The 24295-nt window shown below is 31.2% G+C and overlaps 3 protein-coding genes across 4 annotated transcripts; 2 read left to right on the top strand and 1 right to left on the bottom strand.

Annotated features, from left to right (window-relative positions):
- The first annotated feature begins 1625 nt into the window (after positions 1 to 1625).
- LOC127725545 (uncharacterized) lies at positions 1626 to 14586 on the top strand. Of its 2 annotated transcripts, XR_007993027.1 has the most exons (6): positions 1626 to 2067; positions 5907 to 6059; positions 8563 to 8698; positions 10340 to 10669; positions 11012 to 11149; positions 12380 to 12504. XR_007993027.1 is itself a non-coding variant. In XM_052232603.1 (5 exons), exons 1-5 carry the CDS (start codon positions 1664 to 1666, stop codon positions 12554 to 12556), a joined length of 1200 nt encoding a protein of 399 aa, XP_052088563.1. In that variant the 5' UTR covers positions 1626 to 1663; the 3' UTR covers positions 12557 to 14586. The 2 variants fall into 2 exon arrangements, 1 of the variants encoding a protein (XP_052088563.1); XM_052232603.1 differs by lacking the exon at positions 11012 to 11149 and having other exon boundaries at positions 12380 to 14586.
- Positions 14587 to 15878: 1292 nt separating this feature from the next.
- Positions 15879 to 19681, bottom strand: LOC127725547 (uncharacterized). The gene is made up of 5 exons (XM_052232605.1): positions 19652 to 19681; positions 19158 to 19306; positions 18443 to 18538; positions 17218 to 17400; positions 15879 to 16283 (listed from the first exon to the last, which is right to left on the bottom strand). The coding sequence occupies exons 1-5, from the start codon at positions 19652 to 19654 to the stop codon at positions 15998 to 16000; spliced, it is 717 nt and encodes a 238-aa protein (XP_052088565.1). The 5' UTR covers positions 19655 to 19681; the 3' UTR covers positions 15879 to 15997.
- Positions 19682 to 20224: 543 nt separating this feature from the next.
- LOC127725548 (uncharacterized) lies at positions 20225 to 22753 on the top strand. Its single transcript, XM_052232607.1, has 4 exons — positions 20225 to 20357; positions 21223 to 21324; positions 21520 to 21696; positions 22391 to 22753. The coding sequence occupies exons 1-4, from the start codon at positions 20320 to 20322 to the stop codon at positions 22614 to 22616; spliced, it is 543 nt and encodes a 180-aa protein (XP_052088567.1). The 5' UTR covers positions 20225 to 20319; the 3' UTR covers positions 22617 to 22753.
- Positions 22754 to 24295: the final 1542 nt, after the last annotated feature.

Genomic DNA, 24295 nt, shown 5'->3' with positions numbered 1-24295 from the left:
TATAAAAAAATGTAAAAATTAAAAGTCAAATAAAAATTGTAAAGATTATAAATAAAAGAAAAATTGTAATTAACTTTAAAGCAACCTCACTCAGGCATGCGCCGGAAAGTAATCTTCAAAATGTTGATGGTTTTCTGTACCTAAAGAAGAAGAAGATATTTGTTATGCAATGCTTTTTGAACTTTTTTCGTGTTTCCTTTCTATTTATATAACGATTTTAACATTGGTACGGATATTTCATTGTGTTCTAGCAATGTGCAATTTAATATGAATGTACGTCCTATACTTTAATTCTCAATATTTTGGGGGTGAAATCAAAGATTTTTTTGTTAGGTCAAATTAATTTATTTTCATTCTGTGTTTAATTTGAGTGCAACAGTACGTGAAGGGAAATTCCTGGATGGAAGGGCAAAAAGGAGGTGGGATTATAAGTGGCACGATCATATCTATATCCCAGGTAATTCCTTCCACAAATGATGAAAAAAACTTCCCCAGCGTTTAGCCCAAAACTATTAATTTTCAATAATATTAGGATTGAAATAGTTTGCTTCAAAATCTTTCAAAATTTTATACCTTGATCGACGAGCTCATGGTGGTTTTTAACGACCTTGACTACCCATGAGGGTCCTGCACGATCGGCCTGGCTTGTTTTGAGTGACAATGAAAAAACCTAACATGAGTAAAAAGTAAAATGAACAATAATTTGAAAGATAAATTAAATAAATGAATTGATGAATAAAAATAAAAGATAAAAATAAATAGAACTTAAATTAAATAAAAGAAAATAAAAATGGAAATTTTAATAAAGAACAAAAGAAAATAAAAATAAAAAATAAAAATACGAAAAGCCGGAACAGGAGGAAAGCTAGGCCAAGCAAACGGCAGTGAGCGGCAGCAACATTGTCATGGTACACCAGCAGCCAAGTAAAGAGCAAATTGTGTATGTGATTTTAGTTGCCAAATATTTTGCTATAAACCGAAATAGGCCTAAATATGTGTAAAAACTATGTGAATTTCAGAAAAATATTTAGTATAAGGTTTTATATGTACATAAAAAAGATTAAAAAAAAAAAAGAGTAAGTAAAGAAAAGAAAAGAAAACCAAAGGGTGTATGTATAATTTTGACTGCTTTGTGCTAGCCTACTGTTATTACAGGACTTTAAAGTGCTAGTACACCGGAACGTTGTCCGCGGGAAGACAAACGCCCCACGCTAATTCTTCTTCTTTCTTCTTTAAGTTTCTAGCGATCCTTCAATTATTGAAGATTATTCGCCTGGCGTCGACTATAAAAAATTTTAATTTACATTGTAGCAAGAAAAATAAAAAGAAACAAAATAAAAAAATCAAAATAATGTATGTACATTTGAAAAATTTCATTTAGATAAAACTATATAATTAAAACTTGGTTTAAAATAACGCGAACCAGTTACCCCTGATCAACTGGGTTGGGGTGTTATTTACACCGGTTTTTACGAAGCCACTTTTGAAATATTCATTTCGGAAACCCCTTCCTCTTTTCTTATGTATTTTTCTGTTCCGGACTCTGGACTTCTCCGTTTCCAGTTTTGGTTTATTTTGATCTTCCTCTTTGGAACTCCTAATAGCACGATGTTTTATGGGAAGTTATTTTGCACTTAAGAGACGTCATTCAACCGCGATCGCTATGAAAATGAATATGCCATCTAAATCTTGTTCATCAGCGTATTCATCTGAAGAAAGCGAAACATCCTCATCACCTTCCAGAAGAAGACGAAGAATCAGCAGTCCACGGGATACCCAAAAAACAAAATTATCTAAAACAGTATCAAAATGGGAACGATTACACGTACAACACCATCTAAAAATTCAATATGCCTCAAGATACATAGAAGAACCTCTAGATTTATTTGCAATGGTAGCAAGAGATGTATCTCCACTTAGCAAAGAACAAGATGAATACATCGACTTTGTCAACAAGTATTTATCGTTCAGTATGCCATTGACTTCCTTCCATCATCAGAGTAAAATAGTTGAAGATGCACTGGACACATGTGAAAATGAAATAAAAGAACTTGAAGAAAGAGACAAGTGAGCATTACAAAAAAAATTACTAAGTAAAATTGTGTTAACTTTTGACAATTTTACCGTATGAGTGCCAATGAGACAACTCTCCATCCAAGTCAAAATTTGTAAAAGTAAACCATTATAGGTCAAAGTACGGCCTTCAACACTAAGCCTTGGCTCACACCGAACAGCAAGCTATAAAGGGCCCCAAAAATGACTAGTGTAAAAACCATTCAAACAGGAAAACCAAGTCTAATCTACATGTATATAAAAAACGAGAAACGAGAAACACTTATGAATCACATCAACAAACAACAACCACTGAACATAAGGTTCCTGACTTAGGACATGTGCAAACAAATGCAGCGGGTTTGAACGTTTTATCTGGCGCCAACCTTCAACCTAACCTGAGACAGTGGTGTAACAATACGACATAAAAGGACACACTATAAAACATTAATTGAAAAAAGGCTCAACTCATCAAAGTATGAATACTAACCAGTCAGGGGACTTACTTAAATGAGTGATTTTCTAAATCACTGATTCAAGTAACATTATGTCCACAAGAGTTGGAAGTAAGAGTAGTCCTTCTTTAATAATCACCTATTTAAGTAGTACAAATAAATCACTAGACTAAGTGATTTAATTTTATTGTAGCTTTAAATATACAATACTAAAAATATAATGATCCAGGGGCTAAATTATGTTACTAAATTTATCAGAACCAACATCTGTGTTGATAGGATGACCGGGTCATGTCAGGTGATGACCTTGTACTGAATCTGGGATAATGACATAAAAATCACTTGTTTAAGTATCATACATCTATTTTCTTCCAAAAAAATACTTCTTTTAAGTATCATTATTTTAATAACCCCCACTAATTTCAACACCCCCGAACAGTAAAATTGTGATGGCGAACAGTAGAATTTTATTACATAATCTGTAAGATGAAACCTTGAATTTTACAGGAAAAATAGAATTTACAGCTTAATGATTGCATCTAAGGCATTGCTATTTAAAAGGAGCAAAAGGTTCATTTTTTCAATTTTACTAATGAAAAAATATTATCTAAACCTATGTGTTTAAAATTTTGGTAAAACTAAGAAATCACAATTTGTGACAAAACTTTGAATTTGCTACTTAAATAAGTGATTTAAAAATCACTCATTTCAATAAGTCCCCTGACTGCTAACAGATTTTAGACAAAAGTTAGACCATGAAAACCAAATTACCAAATGGTTAAATTATAAACCACAGAAAAATATATCAAAGCCAAAACCAGTATGAAATAATTTTGCCAAACAACCGGTCACTTACATGTATGGACCTCCAAAAAGAGGTTGTTGAGAAGGCTCTTTAATGTGCAAAGAGCGTGGTACTCCCTGAACACCGGACCTCAGATTTAACGTCCCCATCTGACGGACATAATTTCAAGTTTGCCTTAATTAATGAAAGGTCCAGGACCAATTGAAATTTTGAATGAAAGGTCCTCCATAAGAAATCAATGGTCGTGTGTAAAACATCAGTGTAAAGAATGGTAGGTCCTGGACTTTTGTTATTTAAAAATGAAAAGTCCTCTCCTAGAAAAGACAGGTCTAGGACCTCGGACCCACACTTATTTGAACCCCTGCTTCTTTTGAGCACCAACCCTAAGTCATTCCCGTTGTAAAGTGAAAAATTAACTGAACTCGTGTCAAAAGCGAAAGTTAGAGTTGCCAATAAAATAAATCCATTGCCTGATACATCTAAATGTTCACAATCGTGAATTTGACAGCTGTTTTAAGAAACTCACGACTCGTGTGATGAAATAATCACTTTGCTGCCATTATTTTCCAACCAATCACCAAGGGAAGTAATCCAATCATTAAAAATATGGATAATCCTGCCCATTGACAACTCAGACCACAGCAAGACAGACCGTATGACTCTAAATCATGTTGAAAAAAATTAAATGAAAAATAAAATAAAAAGGAGATACCGACCTACACCTACCCTATTTTTTTTATGATGTAACCTTAAACAGTCATATATTTTTTTTTTGCCTTATTATGAAAAGAACCATCTTCTTCACTTTTCAATAATTATGATATCTTGTTATCTTATATAGGCCTATCACTTTTCATTTTCTTGTTATAAAATATTATTTTTTATCAAAAAATCTAAATTTTACGAATATTTTTATAACATTCTTAATTAAAACACATTTTTATCAATGAATATAAATAAACGATTAAAATGTAATTTTTATTGTTTCTGATTCTAAAACAATTATATTTTCCTTCCTTCATAATAATAAAAACCATGGCCAAAACGACTTTAAAAAGTACGGCCTAACTGGCAGTATGGATGAAAAGACTGTGGCATGTGTGGCCGAAACGTCTTTGGTCAATACAGCAGTGTGGCCGAAACATCCTGCATCAAGTCAGCAAACATTTTGAATACTTTACAATATCCTGTTAACAGCAGATTTATATATATTAACATTATATATTGCATTAGAAAATTCCCAGCATAATTTCTGGTTAAATAGTAACTGAATTAGGGAAACATATCCGATGTTGGTCCTATTGTTAGGAATTTTATATATGATGTAACTTTCAATGTAAACAAAGAAATGCTACCTTCAGGAAGCATTGTATTTTTCTTGTTTAAAGTTTAGTTTAATTAAACACATAATAATTTATGCCTAAAAACAACGATTGTACACAATAGCCCTTGTGGATTTTGCTTTTCCACCTGCCCTTAGTGGACAGCCCACCTGTGCCCACTCTATCTAAGTACATTCTCTTATTTTTGGGAAAATATTGATTACAAATGCTTATCTGCTTTTTTCAATTGATTGTACTTGCAAGTCTTTTCATTCAACAAAAGAAATTGAATGCCCAATCCTATGGGTGGGCAGAGTGGACAAGCTAAAAATTTTGCCCACCCGGTGCCCACATCCACTGTGGGCGGGTGGACAAAGCAAAATCCACCTGAGCTGTAGTGTATATATATACAAAGTCAGCTTATAATTACTGATCTTTTTACAGATACAAAAATCTGCCCGATTGGTCTGAGTTGAAGTTTCCCAGAGAACTCATTTTATTTGCAATAAAATCAGATGTTGAATGAGCTCTAGACTCATTTTATTACGTACACAAACTAAATAAATTCAAACTGTTCATCCTCATTATTTCTTTGGTAATCAGTTATACAAATTTGCGGGAAATCCTATGACTTACAACATGGCAGCGTCCTTCAACAGAATAGGAACAGGGTACTGCGCAAGCTCAACTGTTAGAAAAAAAAATTAACAATTTTGAGTTCATTAGTATATTGATTCTTATATTTATTTATTGTTTTATTGATTTTCTTACTGATTTGGGGACCTCATCCCCATATTACATTGTATCATAACTGATCCTAAGATTTTTATTTTTCATTTTCATGTTTATATGCATATGTATATCTGTTCTCTAAGAAATAATGTAAATAGTCTTTTCTTTTTTTAAATGCCTTAAAATTTTCATTTTCATCTACCTTTTGTAGCCTGTCCATGGCCACTTTAAAATAAAATGTAAACTGTCAAAAGAATGACTATTACATAATTTTTCCATCATGACAGTTCACATTTCTCTGCTGTTTAAGGCAGATCAGTGAAACAATGTTGTTTCAAGTTTCAATTTAAATGTTTGTATTTACAAATGTACACCTACATTTTATGGGAGTGTTATCAATTCACAATGTATGGTCTTCTATCAATTAATGCCTGTAAGAACATACACATGTACATTATATCAGCAGAGGGTTTTTAGGTTCTTACATATATGTATGAAAGTAGACATAAAAGATAATTTGTACTTATTGTTTTATTTCAGATCCTGGTGGGTTTTGAAGTTAAAGGTATTTGTTGCAGGAATTAGAGCTCTTTTTGAAGATGTAAAAGACTACAGAAGAAAAAATCAACCATTTGAGGATTTTTGTACCAGCTTTGTTGGAGTCTTTGCAGACCTATGCTGTTTGAGAGTACAGTAAGTTACAAGGATAAAAACTATTTTTTGGCTAAGTATGAAATAAATATTATAATTTTTTGTTATACCCTTACTACAATGTACCTTAAACATGTTAAAATCTGGCAAAAAATTCTCATTCTCTGTCATCAAATCAGGTAAAAGGCAGCCTCATATATGTAGATTTAAAAGCAAGGTTGGGCGGTAAATACCACCCCCGGTATTTACCAGTGGTATTTACCGGTATTTACCGCCCTGGTCAATACTCCTCAAGTGGTCAATACTGGCAAATACTGGACAATTGAAATTTTCATGGTTCTTTTGACAGATTTTACTATCAATGTTAGTTAAATCTTAGTTGATAGGGGAAATTATTTTAACTTTATTCATATGGCATGATTCAGTTTATAAAAAGGATTGATATTGGTATGTTTTATCAATTATTAGCATGAATAATGACTTATTCAGTTCTTATGGGTAATGATATAACATAGTTTAGGTATGAATATAAAATTGCTATATCAGTTATTTCAACATGTATATTTTTTTCTTGAAAAGGTTTGATTTTAACAGGTAAATAGAATTACAGGTGACTAGATTATCAGGGCATTACCTATTAAATGGCAAGCAGGTGTCAAAAGTTTATTCAATATTACAACTGTCCCCTAATAAATGTTGACATAACAGGAAAAAAGTCATAAAAGTTATTTTTGAAGACTGTTTAAAACAATTATTTTATTCCTGACTATTCAACTGCATGATAAATATCTTCTAAAACTAAATCATGTAAATACAGAAAATGGAAATTTTTGAAGGATCTATACTTTGGCTGCTGTTTTTCTTTTTCTTTAATTTTATTCTAATAATCACTGTCCATGATGTGTTCATGTATAATTTCAATTTATATAAGAAAAGATAACATTAAAAAAGTATAATTTTGACTTGAGAACTTTCATATTTTCATGACTAACAGTTATTGAATGTAGGGCTAAATATCACAGGACAGAAAGTCACAATGCAATTTTGAAAGAACTATTTCTTTGATTAAGAAAAGACTAATTTTTAAGACATTGTTTTATTACATTTGCTGAAATTACTGTTAAGAAAACAAGCTGTCATAGTCTTTTTCTTGACTGGCTTCATGGTACCAAGAAATATCCTTTGTAGGATTAATATTTAATAAATCTTCATTTAACCATGTTCATTATCAATCTCATAAACATTACAATGAATTCATTTCAAGGATTTTCCCTTACATATTCAAACACTTGTAAACTAATTAATTGTGAGTTTTTGTCCTTTACAATGTAGTAAATAAGTGACTTTCTGTCCTGTGAATATATTTGTCCATTTACCCTGTAGTTGACCAGGTAGGGACTGTATTTAATAGTAATATCTTATCAAAATTTCAATTGACCAGTATTTGCCAGTATTTGCCAGTATTTCCCGGTAAATACCGGTATTTACCGCCGGCCTGGTCAATACTAGTATTGACCACTTTTTTGCCAACCTTGTTTAAAAGATGTGGTATGAGTGCGATTGAGACAACTCTCCATCCAAGTCACAATTTATAAAAGTAAACCATTATAGGTCAAAGTACAGACTTCAATACAGAGCCTTGGCTCACACCGAACAGCAAGCTATAAATCGCCCCAAAAATTGCTAGTGTAAAACCATTCAAACATGAAAACCAACGTCCTAATCTGTATAAAAAACGAGAAACCAGAAACATGTATTGATTTTGTGTCATGTGTGTATATATATATGAAAAAAGGAGAAGAAAAATACTTCTGCTGGCTTACCAAGTGGTCAGAGAATTGCATGCTGTTGAAAAAATAATGAGTTTACCACAATGAAGATAGATAAAAATCCTCATGTATGTACTATATACCCTGCCTTTGTTTTTGCTGTACATGTACATGAAAAATTAAGTACTTTTTCATGTAATGAATACTCAAAAAAAATTATATACACTGCATTTGTAATTTGCTGTGACTTCATCTTAAATACATGAAGTATTTATTTTCAGTCAAATACACTACATGTATCTGTAACCCACTGGTACCTTAGCCTCTAATGTACATGCATATGAATAAACAAAGATGGGGGTATATGTCCAACTCAGTGACAAAAATAATCAACATATGATATAAATGTTTAACGTGTTAATTATGCTCAATCAAATTATTGGTTCCATGAAAAGATATAAAACCACTTTTAACATCTAAATTGACATTGACAAAAAAATAAGGGCATATAATATTGTATATAACTTTTTCGACATGAAAACAATAAACATGGCTAACACAAGGCTGTCAAATTAGCTGATCATTTTGAGGAACATGGGAAGGAGGGGTGTATTTGCCTTAACAAAATCTGCTATGTGCAGATAAATCAATGAATAACGCTTTTATTACAAGGATTCTTCTCTTGTCTCTAATTTAAACCACTTTTTGACATTTAGTTTAGGAACCATTTAAGTAATATGGATCATACATTTGTCTATAAATATTTTTACTTTCAGATACTGTAAACGAGTTCGTCATGTTGTTATGGAAAATTTAAAAGATATAAAACAAGTTACTTCAGAACCAGATATTCGCCTGTTTAAATGTGGACTTAATCATGAGTTTTCAAAGGTCATGGTTTCTGTGGTACAGGTAAAGATATATTTTGCAGCAGTAGGATATACTGCACTGAGTACCAATAGAAATACAACATTCTACATGTGTTTTCAATATACTTGATATCTGCAAAAATTTAAACCAACAGATATTCTTTGAAAATTTACCTATTATTTTAAGATTTTGAAGACTTTTAAGGATATGCCAACAGAACACAATAAGCAATATTTCTGAGATTGTTTTTTTTTTTGTTTGAAAATATTTTTACAGTTTTGGCTGACAAATTTCAACATTCTGTTAATGATGCACTTACAGCAAAGTTTGTCAAAAAGTACCGCTGATCAACATTTTTCCAAAATGCTTTTAGTTCCAGGTGATCAAAGTTGTAGAAATTTCATGATTTTTATTTTGATCCTTCTGGGCCCTTGACTAATCACACATTTTTTAACTGAAAAATTTGATTTGAGGAGGACCAAAAGGTGCTTGAATATTATGTGTAGCATTTCTATTGGTACTCAGTATATGATAATACTTTAAGACATTAACCTATAGCTACATGCAGATGTCATTTTGTTGATTCTATTGGTACTTAGTATATCATAATACTTTTAATCCTTAATCTACATGCAGATGTTTTTTTGTTACCTATTACAATACTGGAATACTTTCCACAACAGACCAATGTAAATAATGTGGATATAAGCAACCATGAGAAAATGTGACAAAATTCAAATCATAAAAACAACAGCCTGTTCTGTGCTAAAAGGAAAGACAACTATGACAGATAGCAATAAAAGAAGAAATCTATTGATGTACAAACTCCTACTTGGGAAGGCACATTAAGAATGTGGCCGAGTTAAACATGTTTGTGTGCACTCAACCATCTACCTAACCTGAGATAGTGGTATAACAGTAAAACATAAGAACAAACTTAAAACTGAACAAATCATTTAGAATGGGCTTGATTCATCAAATCCACACAATGCACAAAATAACTAATATAAAGATAAATGATACAAAGTACCAATCTTAGAGTACTCACAGTTACTAAAAGCTATTTCACAGCCATTTGTTACTACAGACACTGGCATAGCAATTAAGCTGGGAAACATACACTAGAGAGGTCAAAGGAAGGTCACAGTCCAAGAAAGAAAAATTAACAAAAGCTTTTTTGTTCTAAATACTTGTAGAGAGCTTCCTGTTTGAACCTGATATATCAAAATGGAGAAGAGGACAATTTCCTGATTATTGCTGTTTATATAAGATCTATTTTAAATTAATTCCCTTGGGTACATTTCTGCATTATAATTAGAAATTTATTTATGATTGAGGATTTGAAATCAACATTTTCTTCTCTCGATTAAATTGAATTTAGACAAATCTTTACTGATTTTGCCATAAACTGTGGTTCAGAACAGTCTGCTATTTATGGGACAAGTTGGTACTCATAGGGATGCTTACAGTTGATAAAATTTATTTTCTAAAGGTACATAGATGAAGTCAAGGAGAAAATTTACAGCTTTAATCATCTCATTGCAGTTCCAGTACATTTTTAAGTACTTACATGTATAGCCTAGTTACATTTTCATTATAGAAGAACGCTTTATATGAGTTATATATGCCTATTATTTTAAATTTTAGCTAAATATATGTATATGCTACTCTTTTTTAATACAGGTAATACCAGATTTAACTTACAACCCAGTGATTCCTTCAGGTAAAACTAAGAAACGAAGAAAGACATTTAGAGAAAGATCAAGAAGATCAGGATTTATCAGTGAAAATGTACTTTCAAAATATTCTACCTCAAGCATGGAAACATTAGCATCTGGTGATACAGAAGAGTTGTCTATAGAAGTAGACTTAAATGATAGAGTTCTGGGTCAGCATGCAGGAGAATTGTTGTTAGATCTGCACAACAAACATAAAGGAGATGAAAAACTACATTCAGAAGATGAAGTAAGAAAGAATCTAACAATGACTGGGATGATTGTTAATGGAACTAGAGTAAGTTGTAGAGATGTTCAAATTCAACATCGTCCTGAACATGCATGAACTATTTACTTCTGAGCATTAAGCAACCAACAATCAATCGATTAAATTTGTCAAACCTGCTTGGTCAGAATCATTGTTTGACCTATTTCTGGATGACATAAGTTGATCAATACTTATATTTAATGCTTTTTTCAAAAATATGTTTTTTTTAAATTGGTAGGAATAATTTTGAATAATTTTTGAATAATTCCACAGTGACTGAAGTCTGATGAAAAACAAAAAACAGCCTGCTAGAGGCAATACTTTATTTTACTGGTCAATTTCTAAAGTTCTGCCTTAATTGTCTCTTGGTAGTATGCTGGTGTCAAGTGCCAGAAGATTATGGGTTCTCCATTAAGCACATGAGATTTGATATGAGTAAGACCAAATGCATGATGAATTGGCAATGAGTCAGAGTAATGCAACCAGGAAGTTTCACATGTCTTCTAGCAGGTATAAAAATTGTATGCATTTCAGTTTGTAGGGTTAGTACTAACAGGATACTTACATTTTATGTATTCATACATGTGTCATATCTTCAATGTGTTTTCATTCTGATAAACATGGAATGTTTGCTGCTGGACACTATTCATTATTTCATTGATCCTTCAAATTTAAATTCATCTCTTGAAAATGCAAAGGTAAATCTTTTTTGTACCTTACTGGAATGATAATTAAGGGACTGTCTATAAACATTCTTCTATAAACATGTTTATTGGATGGCTTTTACAGCAGCAATGACACATACATTGTAGGTTTCCATTGAACCTTATTGATAGAATAATGCAAATAATAATAGTATGCTCTGAGAAACCAGCTAGGAAAATAGATTAAGCAGGAATATTTCTTAGGTGGAGCTCACCAGAATGTATATTTTTTCATTATGATCAGAAATTCAACATTGCAATCAGGGCTTGTAATGTTCTCTTTTGTGTCTGTTTGGTGAAAACATTTTTAAATTTTCTTCTGCTTGGAAAATTCCCTCAAATTGAACAAAACTTAATAGGAATAATGAATGGAAAATGCTTTATCAGAATTCCTATCCAACAAATAACTTGTCAGCCAGAGGCAGTTCTAGGTCTTGATTGGTCAATTTTTAATTTCATTTTCTATGCAACTGCAAGATAAAACTTTACCATGTTTGCAGGAAGCATTATTGGGAGACATTCTACAAAGATTTTTATCAGGCTGCTTGGGTTTCATACATTACAACATTGATCATGATGAATCTTTCATGCCTTATGGAATTTTGTATGTCAATAGCTTGTTTTCAGAAACCACTGGGGAAAACTTAAACAAACTTAATGGAAATGTTCAGTTTGTTGTCCTGAGCTGAATTCGTAAATGTTGTTACTATAAATAAAAAGGGTTGTAATAATCAAATTTGACAAAAAAAGATAATAATCTATTTTTATTAAAGGATATATTTCATTACATTACATTGTGTAGATAAAGTTGATAGATAAGTTGCAGATCTATATTAGTTTGTGGCAAATGAAAGAAAAAATATTTGGAACTATTAATCATATTTGATTATGATTTGAAAATAGATATACATTGTGTTTAACTAAAAATTTATTCACTGAAAGAAGCTGTTGAAACCAGAGGCTGGTGAAACGATCAGTTAATCTAATCATTTGATACTTTTATTTTGAAAATGATTCCTAAAATTCTATTTTTCAGGTTTTCTTTACATTGCTGGAAATGACAAGAAAACATTACCAGAAACTTAAAGATTATGAAGATCTTGACGAAAATGATAAAGCTATAATATATTATTCAAATCCAAAAGACATTCTAATGGAGCCAGAACGTAGGACGTTAATCAAAGATTTTATGTCACTTAATAATATTGAATAATAGAAATCTGTTTCTCTTGTTTTAAATAATGAAATTCATGCTATAACGAAGAATGTAAACACATTTACATTTTTAACCGGATTTTCGAAGTAAAAATCGGTTATTGATTTGGGAATGTACAGCGGCCGGGCGGGCAGCTGCCAAACAGTGTATGTTCATTTACATGAAAACGCTTTGAAGAAATGCTTTCAAATTTAGATATGTTGTTTCCTGGGACTAAATGAAGGTCAAGTTTAATTTTAATGGTTTTAGCTTTTCTCGTTGTTGAGTTACAGCCCTTTCCCAAGAATTCAATTTTTGACGAATTAATCCATTTCTGTACAAAGGGAAATAACTCATTTTTTAAAAGATTTTTAAAAGACATTGTATTAATGATAAATGACATTTTGGATTTATTTTCTTTTCTTTGGTAAATTGTTTGAAGAATTTTGTGGAAGGTTTGTTTGTTATTCTGTATAAACTAATTTTCTGAATGCTATATATATAATTTTTTTTTTATGAAGTGAACTCCTTTAATTAGATAATAATCTATTTTTATTAAAGGATATATTTCATTACATTACATTGTGTAGATAAAGTTGATAGATAAGTTGCAGATCTATATTAGTTTGTGGCAAATGAAAGAAAAAATATTTGGAACTATTAATCATATTTGATTATGATTTGAAAATAGATATACATTGTGTTACATCATATCTAATTTTAGAGAACTATTTTTAGTGAAATCATATCTAATATTAGAATACTATGTTAAACCATATTTCTGTTCAAAGGGAAATAACTCAAACTTATTCCATGAACCAGTAATGATAACATCAACATTTCTTTATAACTATTTTTTTTAAGTCATGTGTGTTATGAAGGTAGATGTCACAGTTGTTATGTGGTATTTTATTTTTGTTGTGTGTGTTAATGTTCAATTTTTACATGAGCCTGTTTTGGGTTCAGATTTGCAAATAATATTTTCATTATTAATTAGATAATAATCTATTATAAATATTCAATCACAATCCAAATTCAGAGCTGTTTCAAGCTTAAATGTTGTGTCCATACTTGCTCAACTGTTCAAGGTCCGACCTCTGCAGGAAAATCTGGTTTGCTGTCACTGGACAGCCTCTTGTTTGTCTTTTTTGACATTTTTTATTACTGTGGATTTTTTGGTGGATACCAATTTTTATGGAATGAAGGAAAATTGTAATTTGATGGATATTTGATTTTGTGGTTTTCCCAAAGTCTGTATATATGCCTATAGATAATTTGTACACTGTTGAACATTTTTAACTCATGGTTTACCTATACACATAATTACACAAAAATTAGTATCCAACGAATTATTATGAATCCACAGTATAAACTTTAAGTGAACAAGTTTAACGCTGCGTGACTAAAATAGACATGGTCATTACATTTAAAGCCTAGGCTACAAGCTGTTTACTTGAGTTTTCTAATATTATCATTATGACATTTAATGTTAATTTTATTCAATGATTTCTACAAAACCTTCTAGTCAGTGTTGTTTTATTTTATGAATAATGATAATCTCAATCTAATTAAATTACAGATCTTGTGTCAACGCTTTGCTAACAAGGTTCTGACAAAGCTCTGGTCAACTTTCTATTTTTAAGACCTTCTGGTTTTGTTGCAATGATAGACACTTTTAAAAGTTTGTAGGCAGGAATTTCATTGGCCGATGTAATAATTACGAGAAAAGAAAGTAGAAAGAAGTGTTGTCAGATCCTTGTAAGCAAAGTGTGGAATCAGATCTGTATTTGAATCAGATTGGATATTCCAAGTCATTTGAAAGCCTTCTTTCTGTTCCGATTAAAAATTACAATGAATGATTAAGAAGTCTTGAGAACATTTATAAACTCTGTTATTTAAAAATTGCATTAAGTAGAATTTTATGATAATTTAGTTATAAATTCCTAATTCCAACTGTATACTGTTTACATGGTATAGTATGTAAGATGCAGAAATTTACTTATGTATTGATTTTAATGTTTTCAATTAAAAAAATTTTTTTTACTGTACTCTTTAAGATCTTTTAGCTAGAGGTCGTGTGATCTTTTGCCATCTCTTTGCATCTGTTATCAGTCCGTCAATAACAGGTTTGGAAGGTTCTAATAATTGGTTTTCATCCCAATTAATGGATATGATACTTTGTGTATTATTGCCCCCTCCCTAAACCCTCTCTCAGTCATGGTCTGTTGACTTTGAAAACTTTTACAAATTAGAGTTTGTGAAATAGTCAGTTTAATGGAAATTAGTAGAGGTAAATCAATGATAAATTTTTTTTTAATTTGGTCTGCAGTTGTTTTAGCATTGGAACGTCTCATTTCCATAGAGCTTATTTGACCCTGCCCCCTAAGTCATGGTCAATTGACGTTGAAACTTTTGCTTAGTTTCCAAATTAAAGTTTGTGATAAGGTAAATTTAACAGAAACCAGTAGTGGTATTAATTCAATGATATTTGGTCTACAGTTGTATTAGCATTGGCACGTCTCATTTCCATAGAGCTTATTTGACCCTGCCCCCTTATTCATGGTCAATTGACATCGAAACTTTTGCTTAGTTTACATGTATTTAAGTTTTTGTGATTAGGTCAGTTTCAGGGAAACAACTAGTGTAAGTCAATGATTTTCAGTATGCAGTTGTATTAGCATTGGCTCATCTTATTTCCGTGAAAATTATTTAACCTTACCCTCTCAGTCATAGTTTATTGACAAATTGCATATTTAATGTGAAAGTTTGTAGTTGGGTCAGGATAACATGAACCACTAATAGTAAACAGGAACTTAAGTGGTTGCTGTTTTAAATATTTTTTTCGTTTATTGATTTTAGCATGAATTAGGACGTTCGTTTTCTCTTTTGAATTGTTTCACATTTTTCTTGCCAGGGCTTTGTATAGGTTTCTATACGGTAATGGTTTAGTATATTGTTGAATGCTGTACATGGCCATGTATACATTCTCATTATCTGGTCTGGTGGATGGTTGACGCTAGCAATCATACCACACCTCAGTCCTTATTTTTATGGAAACTCCATACATACAAAAACAATCGACAAATCAACAGTTCCTGCAAATCATTTAATTGAAGTGTCAATACATGGAAATGTCCAGTTACAGGTGTCTGAACAAAAGACATGTTAAAACAGATTATATCCCCTGAGGGCGATAATGGACACGTTTCTTGGAGATAATTTAACAATACGAGACTACACATGAATGTACTATTTATGAATCAAAATAACTAAGTGTTTTTATAGTGATAAAAATAATCATATGTATGTTTGAGACTTCAAAGAATGAAATGATTACAGCTTAATTGACGAATTTATTTGCGTACTTATACCGTAACAATAACAAAACAAAATCAATATACAAATAGCAAAACATTGTAAAACATAAATATCACAGTCAGCTACACATTCTTCGGATTTTCAAGACAAGCCTGGTTTTGTTCCAACTATTGTTTTTGTCCTTTGTTGGATGTGTACGGGTCCCTGTCTGATCCCATGATTGTTAAAGGGTCCCGGAACTTCTCCTGTTAAACATTTGACTTTAACACAGCTACATGCTGTTGATACCTTTTCTTTGTAATACTGTAATCCCGTCAATGGACAGTCAATAAGCATGGTTCTGTACACAAAGTTTGTTGGTCTACAAAAATATTGCTTGAACACCCCATAGTCAAATCTACAGTAATTGTTCTGTTTTCTCTCATCTCTGAAAAATCAAAGGTTAACTTTCAATTAACAAAATGAAGAATACAAAAATGAAAGAATGAATGAATTAATAAAACAAATGGGATTGTACAAAAAGTTTTGCAAATAAAATGCTCTTTTAAGATTTCGTTTGATTATATATTATACAAAAAATCTTAAGCCAACAAAAATTAATTTTAAACTTTGTGAATAAAATATATACGAACTTGTGCAGGATTATCAAGAATTTTGTTGATTAATTTTCGTTATAATATATGCAACTGCAATGTTTATAAGAACACAATAAAAAGTTAAAATAATAGTTAAATGATGGGGGGGGGGGGGGGGAGGGGGGGTAGAGAAATTACACTAAACACATAATAGATATGTCCCCATCAATTGTTATAAAAGACATTGTCAGCGTTATAAATGGAGCCTGTTGTTCAATGCGTGTAAAAAAATTCTTAAATTTCGAAGTCCCATAACTGTCCAACCGACACAAGTGATAATCACCAAAAAGTATATAGACCATCAGACAACCATTCTGATTATTCGGGTAATTGGAATAAAGTAGCTGGAGACCTTCATAAGTCAGTATGCGACATGTTTACGACGGACAGACGGATGGTAGGACAACGATGTACTACAATACATCTGTCCTTAACGGGATTATGGAAACTTAGCCAAGATATTATCAGCATCTTTATTTAACATTATTGCAACTTTATAGATGACTTTATATTTTACTGACCACTGACAATAACGGAAGCAACATTCAAATGATATATTGAACTATATAACATAATTAAATTGCCTGATGAAGTTCAGATGGAGATGTTCATATCTGAAATCAAGCAAGACCAGTATTACTGAGTTGCTTTTCGCACTTTACAAGTTGTATAGTAATGATTATGAAGCTTCTTAATCAGTCAATGAAATGCAGTTAATCATCTTACCCGTTATAACAATCCGTCCTGTAAACTTTCTGTACATTTCTGTCGGGGCCATTCAGTAAGACCTGACACACTTCATAGCCTTCAGCTACTCCAGTCAGTTCATGATACACTGTTTTGTTTATATATTCAATTGGTACCTTAACTTCACGACAAACTGGTTTCTTTACATAATCTACTTTTCCCCTGAAATATAAATATCTATGCAAATAAAAATAATCTGGTACCATTTCCAAGTGATTTTTTAATTTTTAATTTTTTAATTCTTATTTCAACAATAATTTATCAGTTCTTAGAAAATGAAAAATAAAAAGATAACATGCAGTAACTTTTTTTTTTTGCTGTAGTACAAAATGAAAAAAAATACTGTATTTATGAAATTGATATATCTAAGATATCTTCCCTTAATTGTAAGGCAAAGTTTATTTTCTTTAATCAATCAAAAATATTCTGTATTTGTAAAAACAGTCGAATTAATAAGATGAAATACAATAATGTTTCTCATTTATATAAAGTCTTACAAATGAATAGCATTCTATCTCAAACTTTGCTAAATGCATAATGCATTTAGACCAAATGATTTCTTCTATTGCATGATCCAAGATGACAGAAGCCGCCTCTGCTGCCTAAACTGAAAAGGAACGACAGAAAATATTTTTTTCTACCGTTTAACATAATTTTTAATTGAAATAAAATGGGATGAAGGGGTATCATGTTAGTGGCACAACAACTAAACAATTACATTCCGTCAAGACTTCCACTTTCTAGTGCAGAAATTTCTGAGGTAGGTTTTATAATCATAAATGCAACTGTCATTAGAGAAAAATAGTATTGCCCATTTTCATCAATAATAATACTAGGGTTGGAGAGATTAAAGAAAAAATGTTAATTTGGGTAAAAATCTTAACTGTTCTGATATGCATCTAATAATTCCCACTGGACCTTAATATCAATCAATCCAAACTTTTAATTGTCAATCCGTCTCTGCTCTAAATAATATTTTTATTAATTTCATATATTGATTTGTCCATCGGTTGAATTACGTTACCTCTTACCATTTATTATCAAATGTAGTAGAGACAACTTTAGGTGCTTAATTGTATGGAGATAATTTAGACATTTATTGGTAGAAATAGTAGCTGAAGTGTGCGATGCATATACTAAGAAATGATACATACATATCTAAATAAGTTTATCTATTGTGCAATAAGGTTTAAATGATAATTACCTATATGGAGCTGGCTCTCCTAAACACTCACTGCATGACTTGATATAGTGGATAAATGATCCATCACTTTGTGACAATTTTTGTCTCAATCCACGCCTTTAAAACAGAGAACAAATTTAAAAGACAACAATTTCAATTATAAGACAATTGATAAACAACGGTATACATCAGTATTTGTTTATGTATATTTCAATTGAAAAATCTTATTTAATATTTGTAATTTTTACATTTTAATACTTTAAAAGAAAGTGATACCATGGAAAAATTAGTCTCCATGGCGACAATAATTTCTAAACAATTGCTTACCTTTTCAGCACATGCAAGGCAAAAGTATTTCGATTCTATAGATCATCAATAGTTTTATTAACAGTAATTTGTATCTGATTTCAACAAGAGGGCCCTCGCGTATGGTTGACCATACTCAGAATCACTTCTTTTTAACTTAGTAAACTTATATTTATTCCTAGTCGCATAAGTTATTTTTCTATCTTGCATTATATTTTTTTTAATCATATTTATATCTTGTGTATTATTCTTTGCATTAATTATTCATGCCTTACATTTATTTACAGTCATAAAATGAACCAACAAACAAATTTTAAATATATCAAAACTGAATAACGGAAATTGAAGATTCACATTTTGTAAGGATATCTTAAGGGCATATCTTAAGATGAATTATGAAAACAAAGTTACATTTATGGGAACTACTTACATATCGAGGGGGGAATAACCAGCTGGTTTATCACATATCCAACTCCTGTGTGGCAGACACTGGTCATACAAATACTTGTAGTTGTTACATACATTCATAGGTACACACGAAACAAAGTTAATGATGGCACAAGTCAGTAGTAGTTTGAACTAAAACAAATATCATAATGATTATTTCATGTAACTATGCTATTTTTCAAAAGACATTTAAGTTTTTTTTTGTTAAATAATCCCATTTGGCATGAACCATTAAACTTTGTTAATAACCCAAACGTGTGAAATAAATAAAATTAGCTTTAACTAAACTTTCTAAAAATAAAATCATACAACTCTTTTGACAAATTTCAACCAAAAAAGTGTTGAATGAATTATCATGCTTCATACACTGGGGTTTAGAAATATTATTTATTTAACAACTTTGTAGATTTAATATTGTAATGCAATACATAAACCTTAAAATAAATGGATTTAAAATAACGAAATTCATTCACTTACCATTTTTAGCAGTCGTCACTTTAAGCAAAATTAGGACGAATTGATATACATGGTCAAGTTTATTCTTTATATAGAATAATTGTTGACAAATAGTGTTTATTTTTTGACAATGATGATCAATTAGTTTACGCACATCAAGGACATTGTCCATGACGTTGGTTTTTAGGTCATAATAAAACATTATGGTCAGCAATTGGTCAGTACGTATATTTCCTTGTCACTGAAATTGTGTATATAAAGATATCTGCTGCTGATGGCAAACAGAACATAGACGAGACATAAGTAAAAAGGTAAACTACAATCTCTTATACTTCAACTTTAAGGCAAACATTATAAAGAAGTTCACAAATAAGATTTATACCATTTACTTGGGGAAAAAAATAAGTACACTTTTATTTGTGATGTAATGTACAATTATTTCTATCAAATTAGATCAAATATTGCATAATATTGTGAGGCAAGATAAGCACTTAGATTTTCGAATTTCGATTACTAGAATAAACCTGCTATTTCAGTTCAGATAGCAATAAAACAACATTCTATAAATAATATTTCATTACTGTTTGTAGATGAGGCAAAGTACATTTTTCCTTGCTGTATTGCCATGTGTGTTAGGGTTATTTGGAAAGAAATGTATTGTTGATCCAATTGAAAACAGATGGCCAGACATGGGAAAGATATGTCATGATCCGTTAGAATACAATCAGTACGTATACATTTCTATACAGTTGTTGATATTGATGCATGAGTTTAAAATTCTCCAAGAAGTACTGGAAGCATGCTACTGGTTGTGCCAGCGTGAACGAATGGTAACCATTTTATTACACAATTCTGTTCGGGTAACCACATTCAAATAACCTTTGAATTGCAGTCTTTGTCAATACGATGTAGATTAATTTACCGTAGTTATTTGAAACGCCCAGCTTCATTTCCTGTCTTCGGAAGTTTAAAACGCTAAAATAATGCATTGCTTAACATCAACGTAAATCTTACCATTTCCAACTTAAACATAACTGCTGGAGATTACTTTTACACAAGAACTTATCTAAAGAGTTGTTGTCTTAATATATCAGAATTCCTTATATCAAGATTTATTACGTTAAATTCAAACCTTTCAAAACTTTACGTACGCATGCAATATTCTCTACTTGATTGTTTGGGTAATATCCAGTGGCAAGTATTAAATGTGTACTCAAGACGAAAATAATGATTAGCGGTAAATGTCTACCGTCTCAGTAAACAGAGGGTTCGATACGTTAAATACGTTTGGAAATTTCGATTAGCAACAGGTAACTTATGGACTCATCGATTCAATGATTCTTGCTAGCATGACACTCTCACTGAACTAGGCATAATAACGCATTCGACCGGCCGTAACTGTTTATACATCCCGCACAGCCATACGACGCCCCTCATTCAGAGATGTTACAGTTAGTTTGGAAATTTCATTATCAAAAATTCAATAAGACACGATTGAACAGGAATTGAGCTAAATGAGAGAAAAAAAGCTAAAAAATTGTAATTTTTGTTAAATTTCCTTTGTTAATAAGTGATTTATCTTTTTATTACAGTATGGCAATAGAACAGGCTATATTAGACGACCAAGAAATTCAGATGTATTTAGAAGATGCCAGTAAAATATACCAACCAGCTGTTCCTTATGATGACCCTCAGTAAGTATAGTCTTCTTCATTTTTACATAACATCAGAAAAAACTTAAAATTTTAAAATATCAAAGAAAAAAAAAACCACATTAAAATAAAATTTAAATAGTGAAAAAGTAGATGACTTGATAGGCGTTTCAAGAAAAAGAAATTTGTGCAACCTTCTATTTGCATGACAGATGTATTTCAAATTGTCTTTTATAGTATATGCCCACTTGATATTGGAAATCCAAGTGGACCTCAGATTGTAGAATGTGGCAGTATATGTCCAAGCTCTTACACTAACCTTACAACAGTTTGGTATGAATATGAACCAGGAAGGACAACCATGTGTAACGTTATCCGGCCATGGCAGCAAATTGTTTATTATATGCAATGCGGGTAAGTTCAAAATGAAATCAGTATGACCGGTATGAACATATAACTAGACTCTGAGAAGAGAATTTAGTTGAGACCCCCTCTCACACATACAATAATAAAGTTTTTGGAGGCCAACTTAATTACCGGTAAGCAAAGAAGTATCAATTCAGCCCAGTAGCCAGTAATTCGATACTGGTATGAAAATACGGATTTTCTGTTATTAAAATTTGCTGTTACACAATTTTGGAAATTATTTTAAATAAAGGAATATATCCCCCTCATGCAAAGCTCTGATTCCTTGCCCGACTTTTTTGTCCTTTTTGTTTTATAAGCTCCTTTTTTTTAATAAGCTTTGGATTTTCAAATATTTTGGCCTAGAGAATCACTGAAGTGACATTTATTGTCGAAATGCACATCTGGTGCCGAAAAGTTGGTACCGTTAATGATATTATAAATAACAGGCATATAAAGCAAATGGAAGACAAAAGTAAAATGCCAAAATGAGCAAACAATTCAAATTCAATATGATAGCCAATAAAAATTACAAATTGAATATTGTGATATCATTTGTTGAATACACACGTATTTTTAAAAAGTAATGTTTTGAATTCCGCGATATTAGTTATATATTAAAGCTCTTAGAAAGAATGTGTGTATATTGTTCACTTTCCAGACTAATCATTATATTAAAGTATACATGTTTATTTATTTTTAGAACCAAATATCCACTGGTTGACGGTATGGATAGCTCATTCCAATGTGTCCCAGAAGATATCATCAGACGTAAAATAGCTGTATATTGTCCAAATATTGTACCACAATGTAGAAAAATGGATATTGACCTACCACAACACTGTGCTGCTAGCAAATTCCAATGTAGACAGAAAAAGATTTCACAACAATCTAAATTAGACAATATTTTTGCTTCTCTTGGTTGGTAATGATAGCGGCGAGTGAGTCGCCTTACTAGACACGCCAATGTGACATTAATTATCTGTGATGTTTTATTCCTTGTTATTAGTTTTTTTCTAACTATTTTTGATACTCAAATTGCCAAATAAAGTTTATTGAAAGTATACATCCTTGTTTTTATATCAGTAGTTTTTGTGTTCATACTGTCTTGTGACGTTTTAGTCATCAAAACCTACAAAGCAGAGTTGTACAAAGACAATATTGAAAAAAGTTTGAAACGAGCATAGAGGTACTGATCTTTTTAAAAGAGAGGCGAATGATACCAAAGGGACATTCAAACTCATAAGTCACGTCAATTCTAATCTTTCACATAAAAATACACATCGGAGGCTTGTTTTTCGAATGTCTACGTATGTATTTTGAGTTGGATAAATTTACAGAATATAAGAGGTTTAAGAGGGCTATATGATTTTGCATGACAAACTATTATGTCTGCAAAAGAAAATAGTCATTCATGTTTTTTTGAGCTATTGATATTGTCTTATTAAGGTTAGGTGATACTTAACTTTTACAAAAAGGAATTCATACAAGCGTTTTGAAATTTTTAGGGCATTTTGCCAGTGAAGAATATCTACAGAATCGAAATAGAGCAATGTATCATAGTTCCATGCAGGTTTTTTGGTAGTGTGTACTCCATGCTGAAACACCAAGTTAAATATCCGTGTATGTACATTGTAAATATGATATATTATGAATAAATCATATCATCGTTAACAGGTTTTGTACCTTGGGCTTTACGTTATACCATAAAGAGCTTTAAAATGCAACACTTTATCACAATTGTTCCCGATATAAACTTAACAAGGTCTTCAATATGTCATATTTATATGTAGACAGCATGTGTCAAGAAATAATCTGGCTGTCGGTTTACAAATTTTCAATCGAAATATAAATCAAGGTGAATATGTATCATAGCAGAAATATAATGTAAAAGTTTGGTAATGCCATAAGAAACAAATAATCGAGAAAAGTCTGCAGACAAACATTGACTGTCTGAGTTAAGTGCATTTTGACGAGCTTACGCTATTGAAATCCTTGACTTGATAATAAAACAAAATCTCATCAAAGACACCAGGCTTACTATTTGCAACGCCAGACACGCACGATCATCTAGTTGTTTGTAGATATTTAAATTTAGTCATAATGAAATGTATGGAGATCTAAATGTCTGCGTCGGTAGTACCTGCTAAAGACCATGCGTCATATTCAACAATTGTTGATGTCTACTGCGTATTTTGTGTCATTGTGAGTACTTGTTGGGGATCTATAAAGAAAATACAAACGAAACACTTTATTTACATTTTCTTTTCTGTCTGGATTAAATATTAGATAGCTGATTTAACTTCTTAGTGAGTATGTTTTGACTGACAATAAAATAAAAAAATCTGCATTATGCAGCAATCAAACAATAGAAAAGGTACATGGAACAGCAAATACACGATGAAAAAAAATCCAGACAGAAAACCACCGACATTCAGTTCATGTTTAATTACACTTCAACATATGAAAAGCAATTATATCCAAACCACACGGACTTTATTGCAAGATCTAAAGAAATTTATAAGAAATGGGACATGTTAGAGACAGAGCTTTCTGCCTAAGAACTACTATATTGTACTAGATACATATATTCACTTGCCATTAATAA

This window comes from Mytilus californianus, unplaced genomic scaffold, assembly GCF_021869535.1.
Source record: "Mytilus californianus isolate M0D057914Y unplaced genomic scaffold, xbMytCali1.0.p SCAF_15, whole genome shotgun sequence".
NCBI classification, from domain to species: domain Eukaryota; kingdom Metazoa; phylum Mollusca; class Bivalvia; order Mytilida; family Mytilidae; genus Mytilus; species Mytilus californianus.
Note: the sequence above shows the minus strand (reverse complement) of the source record. Positions and strands in the feature narration are given on the sequence as shown.